This window comes from Marmota flaviventris, chromosome 6, assembly GCF_047511675.1.
Source record: "Marmota flaviventris isolate mMarFla1 chromosome 6, mMarFla1.hap1, whole genome shotgun sequence".
Taxonomy (NCBI): domain Eukaryota; kingdom Metazoa; phylum Chordata; class Mammalia; order Rodentia; family Sciuridae; genus Marmota; species Marmota flaviventris.
This window is the reverse complement of record NC_092503.1, coordinates 99,202,662-99,214,777: the sequence shown is the minus strand read 5'-3', so window position 1 is coordinate 99,214,777 and position 12,116 is coordinate 99,202,662. Positions and strand designations below refer to the sequence as shown.

The 12,116-nt window shown below is 37.0% G+C and overlaps 1 protein-coding gene across 1 annotated transcript in view; it reads left to right on the top strand.

Annotated features, from left to right (window-relative positions):
- Window positions 1-1,692: 1,692 nt before the first annotated feature.
- The window catches only part of Hcrtr2 (hypocretin receptor 2), a 94,911-nt gene continuing 84,487 nt past the window's right edge, over window positions 1,693-12,116 (top strand). Inside the window, exon 1 of the mRNA XM_027938267.2 lies at window positions 1,693-1,915. Within this exon, the coding sequence (XP_027794068.1) occupies window positions 1,693-1,915 (223 nt within the window). The remainder of the gene's footprint in view (window positions 1,916-12,116) is intronic.

Here is a 12,116-nt window from a genome sequence, read left to right as displayed (position 1 = left end):
GTTGCATCCAAAGAAAAGAATAATTTTTGTACTGGTTGGACTCAAACCAGGTTATTGTATTTCCTCCCAGTTGCATATTTCAAGATATTGTCAATTGTGTACAAGTAGACCAAATACTTCTACAAGTGTGGAAATAGTGAAATTTGAAAAACAGTGAAGAAATTTGAGGGGGGGTATGACCATAAGGAACATGGAAAGGAAAGTGGAGGCTGTGATGCTTATTTTGAAAATGTGAATAATTTTAATTAGAAGATATATTATGTATAGTACCAAGATGCAAATGAGGAGTTGGAGGGAAATTAAAAAGTCAAATAGAGGTTTGACTCTTTTAAGGTCTTACTTGGTGAATGTAAGGAACAACCTACTAACTATAGCAATTTTATAGTGGTGGAGGTAGAGAAATGGGTAATCACACCCAAGGTAAAAAGGGGACTTGTCAGCAATGTTACCAAGAGTTTCAACTAGCTGAAGTTGAGGCTAGGTGATTTCAAGGTTCTTCCCAATTCCCATATTGTAATTAAATGCCATATTCCTAACATAAGTATTAAGAATGAAAGGATCATGAACTAATGTGCTGAAAATAATCCAAGAATATTTATTCTTACAGATAAACCCAATTCATGAGAGAATGGCAGATGACATCAGCCCTAAATCAATAAGAAGACCAATGGGGTGTGGTACTCAGCCAGAGAGATCACTGCTGCTTGTATTGGTCATCCTACTGAGACTCTCTTTAATATCCTTTAGTATTGTTACAGTTGTTTGTTGACAACTGTAAATGGTCATATTTATGAAACTTGATATCCATCAAGGATTCAGCTGTTGTATTTTGTAGGAAACTTGCTGTTGCCAATACAGATTCCTGCTAAATATACCCTTCAATTAAAAAATGGTCTCTCTCATCCTCCAGTCTTGAGGATGAGGAGGAGGAGGGAGATGCCTTAAAGACTCAGCTAGTGCCAATTTGGCAAATGATAAGTGTTAAAATATGTTTTTATGAAATGTTAAAATATTTGCCTTAAATGACTTTTGAATTGTGGGGCTTGAGGACCACAGTGGCTCCTCCTCATTACTTTTATGTTTGCATTACAAAGACAAATCTATCAACACCTCCTGTATTAACCATGTGATGACCTTTTCCTCATGTCCCTGTACCTACATCTCTATTTTGAGAAAAAATGCATGAGAGAGAGAGAGAGAGAGAGAGAGAGAGAGAGAGAGAGAGAGAGAGAGAGAGAGAGAGAAAGGGTAGAAAACAAGGACATTTAACCCACAGAGAAGCAGGTTAAAATTTCATTACTTTTTTTTTTTTTTTTTCCTATTTCAGCTCAAAGCAGGAGGAGGCTGGAGGCTGCGGACTCAGTGCTGGAATGAGGAGTAATTGAGCTTGTGCTGAGCTGGAGGTAGCTTTCTCCTCCCGGTGTCATTGCTGCAGCCTCCACTCCCGGGTCCCTAGTTCTTCAGCTGCCTCTCTTCCTGGTGTAAAATCGCCTACAAAGACAGGAAAGCCGCCGCAGAAGTTGCCCGGCGTAAGACTACGGAGGTATTGGCTCAGTAACTTTTCACGTCATTTTCTGCTCTGGATCCCCTTCTCGCCTCTCCACGCAGCTTTTCCCACCGCAAATCACCAGTGCTCATGGGGCAGGCGAAGAGGAGCTTGCAGCACTGAGCTGAACCGGACTCGAGCCCGTGATGTCCGGCACCAAATTGGAGGACTCCCTCCCTCGTCGCAACTGGTCATCTGCTTCGGAACTGAATGAAACTCAAGAGCCGTTTTTAAATCCCACCGACTATGACGACGAGGAATTCCTGCGGTACCTGTGGAGGGAATACCTACACCCGAAAGAATATGAGTGGGTCCTGATCGCCGGGTACATCATCGTGTTTGTGGTGGCTCTCATTGGGAACGTCCTGGGTGAGTCTCCTCTAGGGCAGACCTCCAAAGGGCTGTCACCTCCCCCCCTGCCCCAGGCTGCAAAAGACTCTGAAGACCCCTCCCTTCCCTTGGGATGCAAACAAAGAGGTTGCTGCTCTCCGTGAGGTTTTTGATACAAAGAAAAAAATTTTAAAAGTTTTCTGATTTTACTAATCAGGACTAAGGGTGATTATTTCTCTTTCTGCAAGGGGAGAAAAGAAACCGTGGATTGTTTTTGTTTTCCTCTGAGCACCTAGGTTACAAATACAGGGAGAGGGACAGTGACAGGCATCTCCAGGTGGATTTTGTGGAGTGTAAGGGAATCAGTCATGCTTTTGTGTAACCTGGCTAGGTGTTTTAGGAGCTTTGGGGGCAGACAGAGCTTGCAGAATGCAATGCTTGCGACCCTAGGGAGTAAGCTCTCTTTGGCTGTTGAAGTCACAAAGCATATTGTGAGCTAGGTAGCATGCCCTCTGGCAAGGAGGCTTAGGCTCCGATCAAGAAATGGTAATGAAAGGGCCGAGAGCAGAGACAGAAGCAAAGCAGGGAAGCACACTCATTCTCCAAAACTGAATTAAACAGGAATCATGCAGGCAGCAAGGAGGAGCATCCAAGAAAAGTACCACGGAGACCTTAATCGTTCACCCATCCATTCACTCATTCATTCATTCATCCATTCAACCAATATGTTTTTTCTTTCCTCTCCAGAGGGCGCTTGTTGCCATGTTCATGAAAATATTTGTACGAACTGATTTTTTTTTTTTTCAAAGATGATGGTAAGCTTAATACTAGACTCCCCCTACTTGTCCCTAGGTAGGTTTGTATGCAAACACAAATTTTCTTGTTCCCCCCATCACCCTCCCCACTATAATTTATGAGGGATGTGGAGGGGGGTTAGGTGACCTTATGAGGCTGTGGTTATGCAGTTTGCTAGGGCAAGAGGGGAATCTACTTCAAGAAAAGGAGCTTTGAAAGGAAAGGGCGATTTAAAATAAATTGTGAATGGAAGGAGCATGCACCTTAATGAATGGAGGTGGGAGGCTAGGAGGCATTTCAAATGCAGAGGGCAGTGTGGAGGAAGTCTGGGCTGAAAAATCACAGGAGGAGGAGGGGGAGGCTAGGACAAAATACTCCTGATTTTCAGTTATAAAAAGGGGAGAAGGTGAGTGAGATGAAATGGGATGGGAGGCTTGGAAGTTAAAAGCAAAAGATCTGTGGCTGCAGCAGAGGAAGATAAGGAACTTATCAGGCTTTGAGCACTCACCTGATTTTTACCTTTTCTCCCAAGTGTGTTAGTATGGGTAGGAAGCATCGAAAATACTCTCTCACCAATTCAGCAGGCAGAGTAGCTGACAGTTTGAGACTGAGAAGGATTCTCTGGAGAGTTAGTAGGATATTATTTGATGAGATAAGAACACTCTGAGAACTTTAGTTTGCTCTTTCTATATAATTTTTGGACAGTTTTGCTTTTGTTGATTTCTGTTAAAGGTAAAATAAAGGGGATCATCTTGGGATTCAGACAAAGTGGATAAAAGTATAAATATGCAGAGTTAAGGATCTTTTATAAGGATTTCTTTAATAAAAATGCCTTTATTGCTTTTCTTCTTGTAATCCATCATTAGATTAAAATTATTAATACACATGGCTACCAGCATAGCAACATTTTACTGCATTATGCCAACACTTACTGAAAGGTGGGTAATCAAAAATGAACATATATTGAGTACCTACTGTGTGCCAGAGCCATTCACTTGTGCTGTCACTTAAAATGCAAAATAGCCCACATTAGAGGGAAAACCAAGACTTAGAGGTATTAAGTGACTTATTAAAGGTCATGATTGAGATTCAGTTCCATTTCTTCTGACCTCAGACTCAGAATTCTCCATTGTTATTCCATGCTAGATCTAGAAAGCATATAGAGAATGGAATCTGAATTCCTGATTGTCTGCAAGCTGATTGGATGGGTTTCTTCTCGACTTCATCTATGTCCTCAGCCAATAAAGTACCACAAGAGGTTAATGGCACTGTCATTCCTTCCACCAAAAACCTGTCTAGGAGGAATGTGATTTCTGTGCAGTACAAAATGACATTTTTTTCCCTGCAGGAATAACTACAAACCATAACCATTTCCCTTACTTATTTTTATTTCAGGCTTAATCTTTGTGATAAAATGAACTCTGCTTTGATGCTATTTCATTTTTTTTTTCATTGCACATACTTTGTATTCCATGGTCTTCATATCCTAATTGCATAGTTTAGGGATATATGTTTACTAGCCTGAGGAATTTTAATTTCTAAAAGGAAACACCTCTACAGTAAAAGCTACCTGTTTCATAACATCAAGGAAAAGAGCACTGTCCACAGCCCCAAGTGCTGAAAGAGCCAATTTCATTCAGCTTAAAAAGAAATATTTACTCAAAGCACTTTGCTCTGAAAATACTGACAGCTATTTTCCTCAGGATTGAGTAACGCTGAAACCCTCTGCAGCTGAACTGAAACTCATTCCTTACTGCCATATCCCTGAAAGTTGATGAGGTTCAGGTTTGACATTTACACAAATGAGCAGTGTCATTACTCACAGTCAACTTCTTGCTCTTTGATGTCACTGTCAAATATACAAAATGGATTAGATTTAGAAATGCCTTTTTGCCCCTCTGACATAACTAATTTTACAGAGAATACCAGGACAAGAAGTCACATTATTCATGCAAGATAAAGAGACAATGGGAGGTATGAAGGTGAAATAACAGTGTAGGCAGCAGATGTAAACACTGACCCATTGGGTCCACTCACTATTTGAGCTTTCATGTAACTGCTTGGAAAATATCAATCTTGTTGAACTTACACATATAATGCCACCAGTTAGAAGTAATTTCTCCCACTGTGTCCTTTGGTGAAATGACGTAACAAGATACTCTGTGCAGAATAATGAAGTCTTGGTCACCACCCTCCCCCCCACCACACACACACACACACACACACACACACACACACACACAGAGTCTCTCTCTATCCTTATGTCTACTCTTCATTATCAGATGCTAATTCCAGAGATAGAAAGCTGTTTCTGGGAAAAATGACCAAGTCATTCACATGAAGAAACAAATTACTGTAAATAGAATGGCATGAAAATTTGTATTTAGGAAAAAGCCATATGTGTGTCTAATTGCAGATTTTTAGGAAGGAGCATAGGTAAAAGCTCTTTGGGGAAGGAGTATTTTTCTGTTATCTGCAAACTGATGACACATAACCTATTCATAAATTTATCTGGTATGATGATCAAGTACATATACCCAATTATTTAATCAATATATTCTGGGCATTGTTATTTATTTATTTATTTATTTTTGTTTTGTTTTGATTTTTTGAGGCAGGGACTTGCTGAGCTGCTTAGGTCCTTGTTAAGTTGCTGAAATTGGCTTCAAATTGCTATCCTCCTGCCTTAGCCTCTCAAGCTGCTGGGATTATAGGTATGAGCCACTGTGCCCAGTTCAATGTTTGGTTTTTAAAATTAATGTGTATGTGAGTGAGGACTCCTGGGGAAACTTGAAGAAATATATTTGATATAAATTTTACCTCTAATTCCTTGAATGGAAATGAGGGGGATAGGGAGAGAGAAAGAGAGAAGAAAGGTTTCTAGTCATTTCAAACATTAAACACCTAGAGAAAATAATCAATATACTGCCTCTCTTTTGTATTCAGATATCCTAACATCCACGTGGTATGCTTCTATATTAGTTATTACTGTCTCCCATATGAAAAATGATAAAAAAATTCAAGAAATATAGACATCAGTCCAGTGATGTGTTTCTTGTTTCTTGTGTGACCATTAGCAAGTTTTAAATTGTTCAGGTCTATTTTTTTCTAATTAAAAATTAGAATTGATAATGCTTGCCTTATAGAAATTATATCAGAATATAATGTATAGATATCCTCTGTGGATGTATATAGAGGAATACACACTCACATACACACGCGCGCGCGCACACACACACACACACTTTCTTTGAAATATAGTAAACACTATTGATTTATGTCAATCTTTATCCCTTTTTTCCCACTACTGTAATCTCTCCTCAGTGTGGATTGTAGCCATCTTCTGCCTTTATGGCCAATCTGAATCTCTCTAGCTCTTTATGGCCTCTGCCCTCACCTTTTTCTCAATAATGTAAGTAAGCTGGAGTTGGCGCACTACTCTTCTTTTCCTTCCTAGCTCCATCCATCCACCCTCCTCTTACTGACTGCTCAATATTCCCTTCTCTCTCTCTCTGAAGGTCATTCCTAATGACTGGATTATTTTTCTTTTTCTCTCAGTTTAAGTTGCCAGCACTGGGTATCTTTCACTTAAAGTTCATTTGTTGCTGTTGTTGCTATCATTTTATCTATCACTACCAATGTTTTAAATAACATATATACAATATGTTGATTTAATTCAGTTTAAGTACATTGTAAATTAAAGAATTTATCAGGTAAAAGTTAGGATAATTTGTATATGTGGGGGGTGGGAATCTGTAATAGTGCTGTTTTCTACAGAATTTCTACAGAGTCAGGTTTATGCCCTGAAAGGGGAAGTAGCAGAGGTGACCACTGGCACTCCTAAGCCTAGGAGACAGTGCTCTTCTGCTTCTCTTCCTATCCAGTTCAGCAGCATGGATGTCTGTAAACCCATCCTTTCCTACACAAAAAGAAGAGGAGGATTAGGTACACTACTCAAGTTTGCCAAGAATCAGTAGAAATCAGGAATCATGAAGGTAAATGGTGATATAAGCCATTACATTCTAAACCTGTTGTGTGTTTTTAGTAATAGATTTTCAAAAAATGCTTATCTAAATAAGAGTTGAACCAACCCATACATCTGCGTTTTAGCTAAAACCATAGCCATTTAGTTTTAATTGGTAAAAATACATTATGTCTGACTTGAATAGAACTCAATGATAACTTTTCAAATGGCTACTTCATAGATAACAGGACATTTATCATGAGCAGATAATAATGAGAGTAACATGGTACTGATAATTTGAATGTAACAGATTCATTGCATATTTGAAAGTGAAATAATGGAAGAAAAAGCATTGTTAAAAGAGGAAAAATATGAAAATCAAATTCAAGTGTAATTCTTTAGTTTTTAAAATTTTGTTCTCATTTTAGTAGGGCGCACATACTACAATGCATCATGTATCTGTATGAGTTTTCATTATTTTGTATTGTATTTTAATTATATTTGAAAAATCTCATGTGCTGTGGCTATGTTATTATTCCAAAGTTTCTGAATTCTCATCGAACTCCTCAAATTTTAGAAATATCCATTGTTGATATTAGTTCACTAGTGAAAGAAGATCCCTCCACCTTCCTTCCTGTGGAATCTTGATGTTTCCCACAGGGAGGGATGCTCTCTTTGTTGATTAATGGCTCACTGGCATCATTCAGGCAGTGACAAGTGAGAGGTAAAACTGAGGGTGTTCAAATCCACTTCTTCTTCTCACTGCAAAAGAAAATAAAGAACTCAATAGAGTTCCATATGTCAAGTCCTATATGCCAGACTTCACTTATATGTGTTTAGTTGGTGTTTCACAGCAAACTTACTGTGAGATTACTAACTTTGTCTTATAAGTGAAAAAAATGAAATGCAAAGAATAATTTTAACATATTCCCAAGATCAGTCAGATAGTAAGTAGCAGCACTAAGATTCAAACACCCATTTATCAGATTCCATGTTCCATGCTTGCTTTATTACTTCATTCTTCCTCTTTCTCCAGCTTCTAACCCTAACTGGAGGCACACAGGAGAAAGGATGGAGAAAGTAATGCTCTGATGTGCCCTCTAGACGATTTACAGTTTTTCTGGCATGTTGCCCTGCTGTTTTTCTGGTAGACTACAGTTCAGCTCTGAGGATGAGCTCATTTGATAAGCTAATCAAGGTCATTCTAGGGTTATTGTACAAGAGAAAAATCTAAGGTAAAATAGGTGCTGCCAAAAATGCTTTTGCTTTTCTGGGGGTGGGGGTGACTCACTGGAAAAAAAAGAAAGACAGCTGTGGCCAGGAATTATTTTGTTATCAAAAGTGCTTTTGTTAGACATAAATGAAGACAAAGACCTAAGCACTTACAACCTCACATAATCTATAGATCTTTTTTTCTTGTGTTTAAAAAAATTATTAAATTGTCTTTAAATGTATTTGCTTAAATAAATCATAAGTTTATATTCCTTTTGTTAAATAGGTCAATCTTTATATCACATAATAGTGTTCCTAGACCAGAATGTTTTTTACATATGTACAAAGAGGTGTCACGTATTACACCATACATGAAATAAACTTAAGACACTGACTGTAGAAAGTCTGAGATGCAATGGAATGAAATGCCTGATGTGTATGGACAGTCCATCAAATAGCTGACTATGATGACTATATTTGTTCACTTTGTCTTTGTTCTCAAGGACAGGTGATTTTTTTTTAACCAAATAGATGTGTAGGATAGGTATTAAAATTACACTAAATCATTTGCCAGTGGAATTGTTTTCTCATAAAACTCCCAAAATGCTTAAAATAAGTGACTACTTTATTTCTAAAATGTATTCCTAATATATATTAGAAATTATTATCACTGTGTTTTTACTAGTAATTTACTTTCAACATTGGAAACATAGAAACGATGCTTAATATTTCTATAGTATTTTAACCTTCAGGTGATATTGTTGCGGGTTTTATTTTGGCGGGGGGTCTCAATTGTTCCTCACAATGACCTTATGAGGTGGACATTTATATATATATATATATATATATATATATATATATATATAATTTTTAGTTGTAGTTGGACACAATAATTTTATTTTATTTATTCATTATTATGTGGTGCTGATGGAACCCGGGGTCTCTCATATGTGCTAGGCGAGTGCTCTACTACTGAGCCACAACCTCAGGCAATGAAGCTGACGTTCTATGAAAACTCAAGTAGTTGAAGTGATTTAAAGTCACAATGAATGAAAAGCATGAGTACACAGAAATGTCAGGTGTTTAGTGTGGGAAATCTTGCTGATTTTCTTGTATTTCAAGAGCACAGGAAAAAGGGGATATAATGACCTTTGTCGCCTTCAGTTAGTTCATCTTTGCTACTTAATTTTATTAGTATTCAGGGAATGATTCACATTAATCAAAGTCACTAACTTGTCAAAATAAAACAAACTAATGATTCTAATAATTAAATTTATGGTAAAAAGTAACTTATAATCCCAGGTTTCTCAATGTCCTTTTAGCCATCAGTCTTTTTCTGTACAGAAGCTGCATATCTCCCAGATTCAATTGCAGTTAGGTTGATATGACATGATTGGATTTGACCAAATGATTATCAGCATGACTGACACATGTGTCACATGTCATATGTGTCACTGATATATGAAGACTATTGGTCTGAAGAGCTAGGCTGTTCTATTGTAGCATTAACCCTGAATTGTCATCAGGTTAATACCACAGAGGTTTATTGCTTGCTCATTTAACATTTAGTGTGAGCTGGAGTCTGTTTCACCTAATGATGTATGTGGACCATTCTGCATGTTTTATGTACCCCTTCACCACATGAACTCTGGTAACCAGCTTCCAAGAAAACTTTTAGTGATACCCCTTGCAGGCTTTCTGATATTCATACCATTGTTTGTTGCCTTTCTATATTATTTCAGAATTGGTCTGGGTGACAACAGCGTACAGAAAATGTAAGAGGATTTCTTTTCCAAGAATACATTATAAAAGATCATAACATCTGGCTTTAGTGTCCACTCTTTGTCTTGCTCTTAAATGTATTCCTCTAGACAAGGTATTGAACTCTTCAGCCAAAGTCATAGAGGAAATGCAGTCTGTTAACAACTTCATGTGTGAGTTTACAAGCAAATTCCACAGTTCAGGTTGAGTCTTGAGATGACTACAAGAGCACCCCCAACCTCACTAATCCCTAGATTGAGAGCAACTTAATGGCAGACTGTGAGTCAAAGCATCCAGCTAAGCTTCTCGTAGTTTCTTGACCATTCTCTCAGTGCATTTTTTGTTGTTTTAAGCTGTTAAATTTTGGAATAAGTTGATGTACAGATTCTAAAGTTGTCATTGCAGAGGAGTGAACTGGAATACATATTGGCTCTTAACTAATTTTTTCCAAAATATAATGTGTCAGTAATGCTCATAAAAAAAAAAAAAAAAAAAAAACAGATGTCAGTCATGCTCATTTCATTTGGCCAAACCCAATCATATTATATCAACCTAACAGGAAGGGAAGCTGGGAGACGTGCAATCTCTATCACAGAAATCAAAAGAGTTAAAAGTATTCTTAATTTTCATAAACTCAGAACAAGGAATCAAGGAATTCCATACCTTATGGTATACCACTAAGATAAACTGATGGATACTTCATTCACATTTTGGATCTCTGAAAATAGAAATAACTGATAACATTGAGGGATTTTGTCCTTTTAGCCATCAGTCTTTTTCTGTACAGAAGCTGCATATCTCTTAGATTCCCTTGCAGTAAGGTTGATATGACATGATTGGATTTGGCCAGATGATTATCAGCATGACTGACACATAGGTCACATGACATACATGTCACTGACACATGAAGACCATTGGTCTGAAGAGCCAGGCTGCGCCATAGTAGCATTAACCCTGAATTGTCATCAGCCAATTGTGCCAATTACTGTGCTGATCTGAGAATGCTAGCTAATAGAATCCAAGGGACCTGCTGTCCAGTTGAAGAGACAATCATGTAAACAGATAATCTCAATATAATGTGTCCTTTGCTGTGATAGAGGGGCCCCACAAAATGTAGTGGAAGCATATAAGGACACTTAGCTCCATCTGGGGGATTAGAGAAAATACAGGAAGAAATGACACCTAAACTGAGTTTTAATGGATGCATTCAAGTTCCCCAAGTGAAGAAAATTGGGTAAGGATGTTCTAAGCAGAGGAAACAACATGAGCAAAATCAAAAAGGCATGAAATTGCAGGAACTATAAAGAGAATATTAAACAATTGGGTAACTCCAGTGTGAGTAGAGAAGAGGAAAGTCTGGAGATAAGTTTGGACCATGAATAGTCTTGTGTACCATGCTCAAAACAGAGACTTGGACACTGGCTTAAGAGGAAGCCATTAAAGGATTTTAAAGAAAGTGAGTTCATTAGTTTGCATTTCCCATGAGAGCATTCTGAAGAAGATGTAGAGAATAAATCCAAATAAAGAAAGACAAGTGAAAGTTTTCATACTGAGATTTGTGTCTTATTTTGGCTCCTCTAATTAATCAAGAGAGCTTTAATGACAAAGAAAAGAAAAAAAAAAAAACACCTGACAGTAGTGGTCATAATATAAATTCCCTAGATAATTATTTCTGGGAGGCCTTCTACATGATTCATAAGGAATAAAGAAAGGAGATAGAAAATGGAATAAGAATAAGAAATACAGAAGGAAAGAAAAAATGTAATTTTGAAAAGTAATTTATCTATGAAATAATTATCTATAATTTATTTTTGAATATATGCTTATGAATCTTACATGGCATAGCTTTATTAATACTTTTCAATATTTTATATAGGTTCTCACTAACACATTTTGTAATAACTTAACTCTTTGGGTTGTTGTGTGTTACTATACTCTTAGCAATTCCTTATTTTGGCCTTTAATTCAAGTTTGGGCCTCACACTGAAAGATAAAAGATTAAAATATTGAAATCCAATCAATATTTTTTCACACTTTTTATCAATTAAATTTCAGGGTTTTTTTCTTCATTACCTACAACTTTCTAGGGGCTGTGGATATGGTTACTTGTAGAATGCTTACTAAGTTTGGGCAACTCCCTGGTTTTGATTCCCAGGACCACAAGGAAAATTTTCATTTGAAAATTGATTTTAATTGATATTTATACCATTTAAATTATAATTAAAGATGTTTAATTGATCCCAATCAATTGTTAAGGAATTTCAGTGAATTCCTTAAGAATTGGCATGAGAACATGCTTCAAAAATTTTAAAAATAGTTTAAAAACTTTCATTTGTTATTCCTCATTCACAATGAGAAGACAACAGTGATTAAAAGCTGTAGTATCCTTTTCTAGATTCTCAATGGTCTTTTAACCCTACTTAGTGACTCTAAAATGAAATTATAAAGCACATGGTTTGTAACCTTGTGAGGACTTGAGCTTACTACACTACTACAAATGGGGTCAGT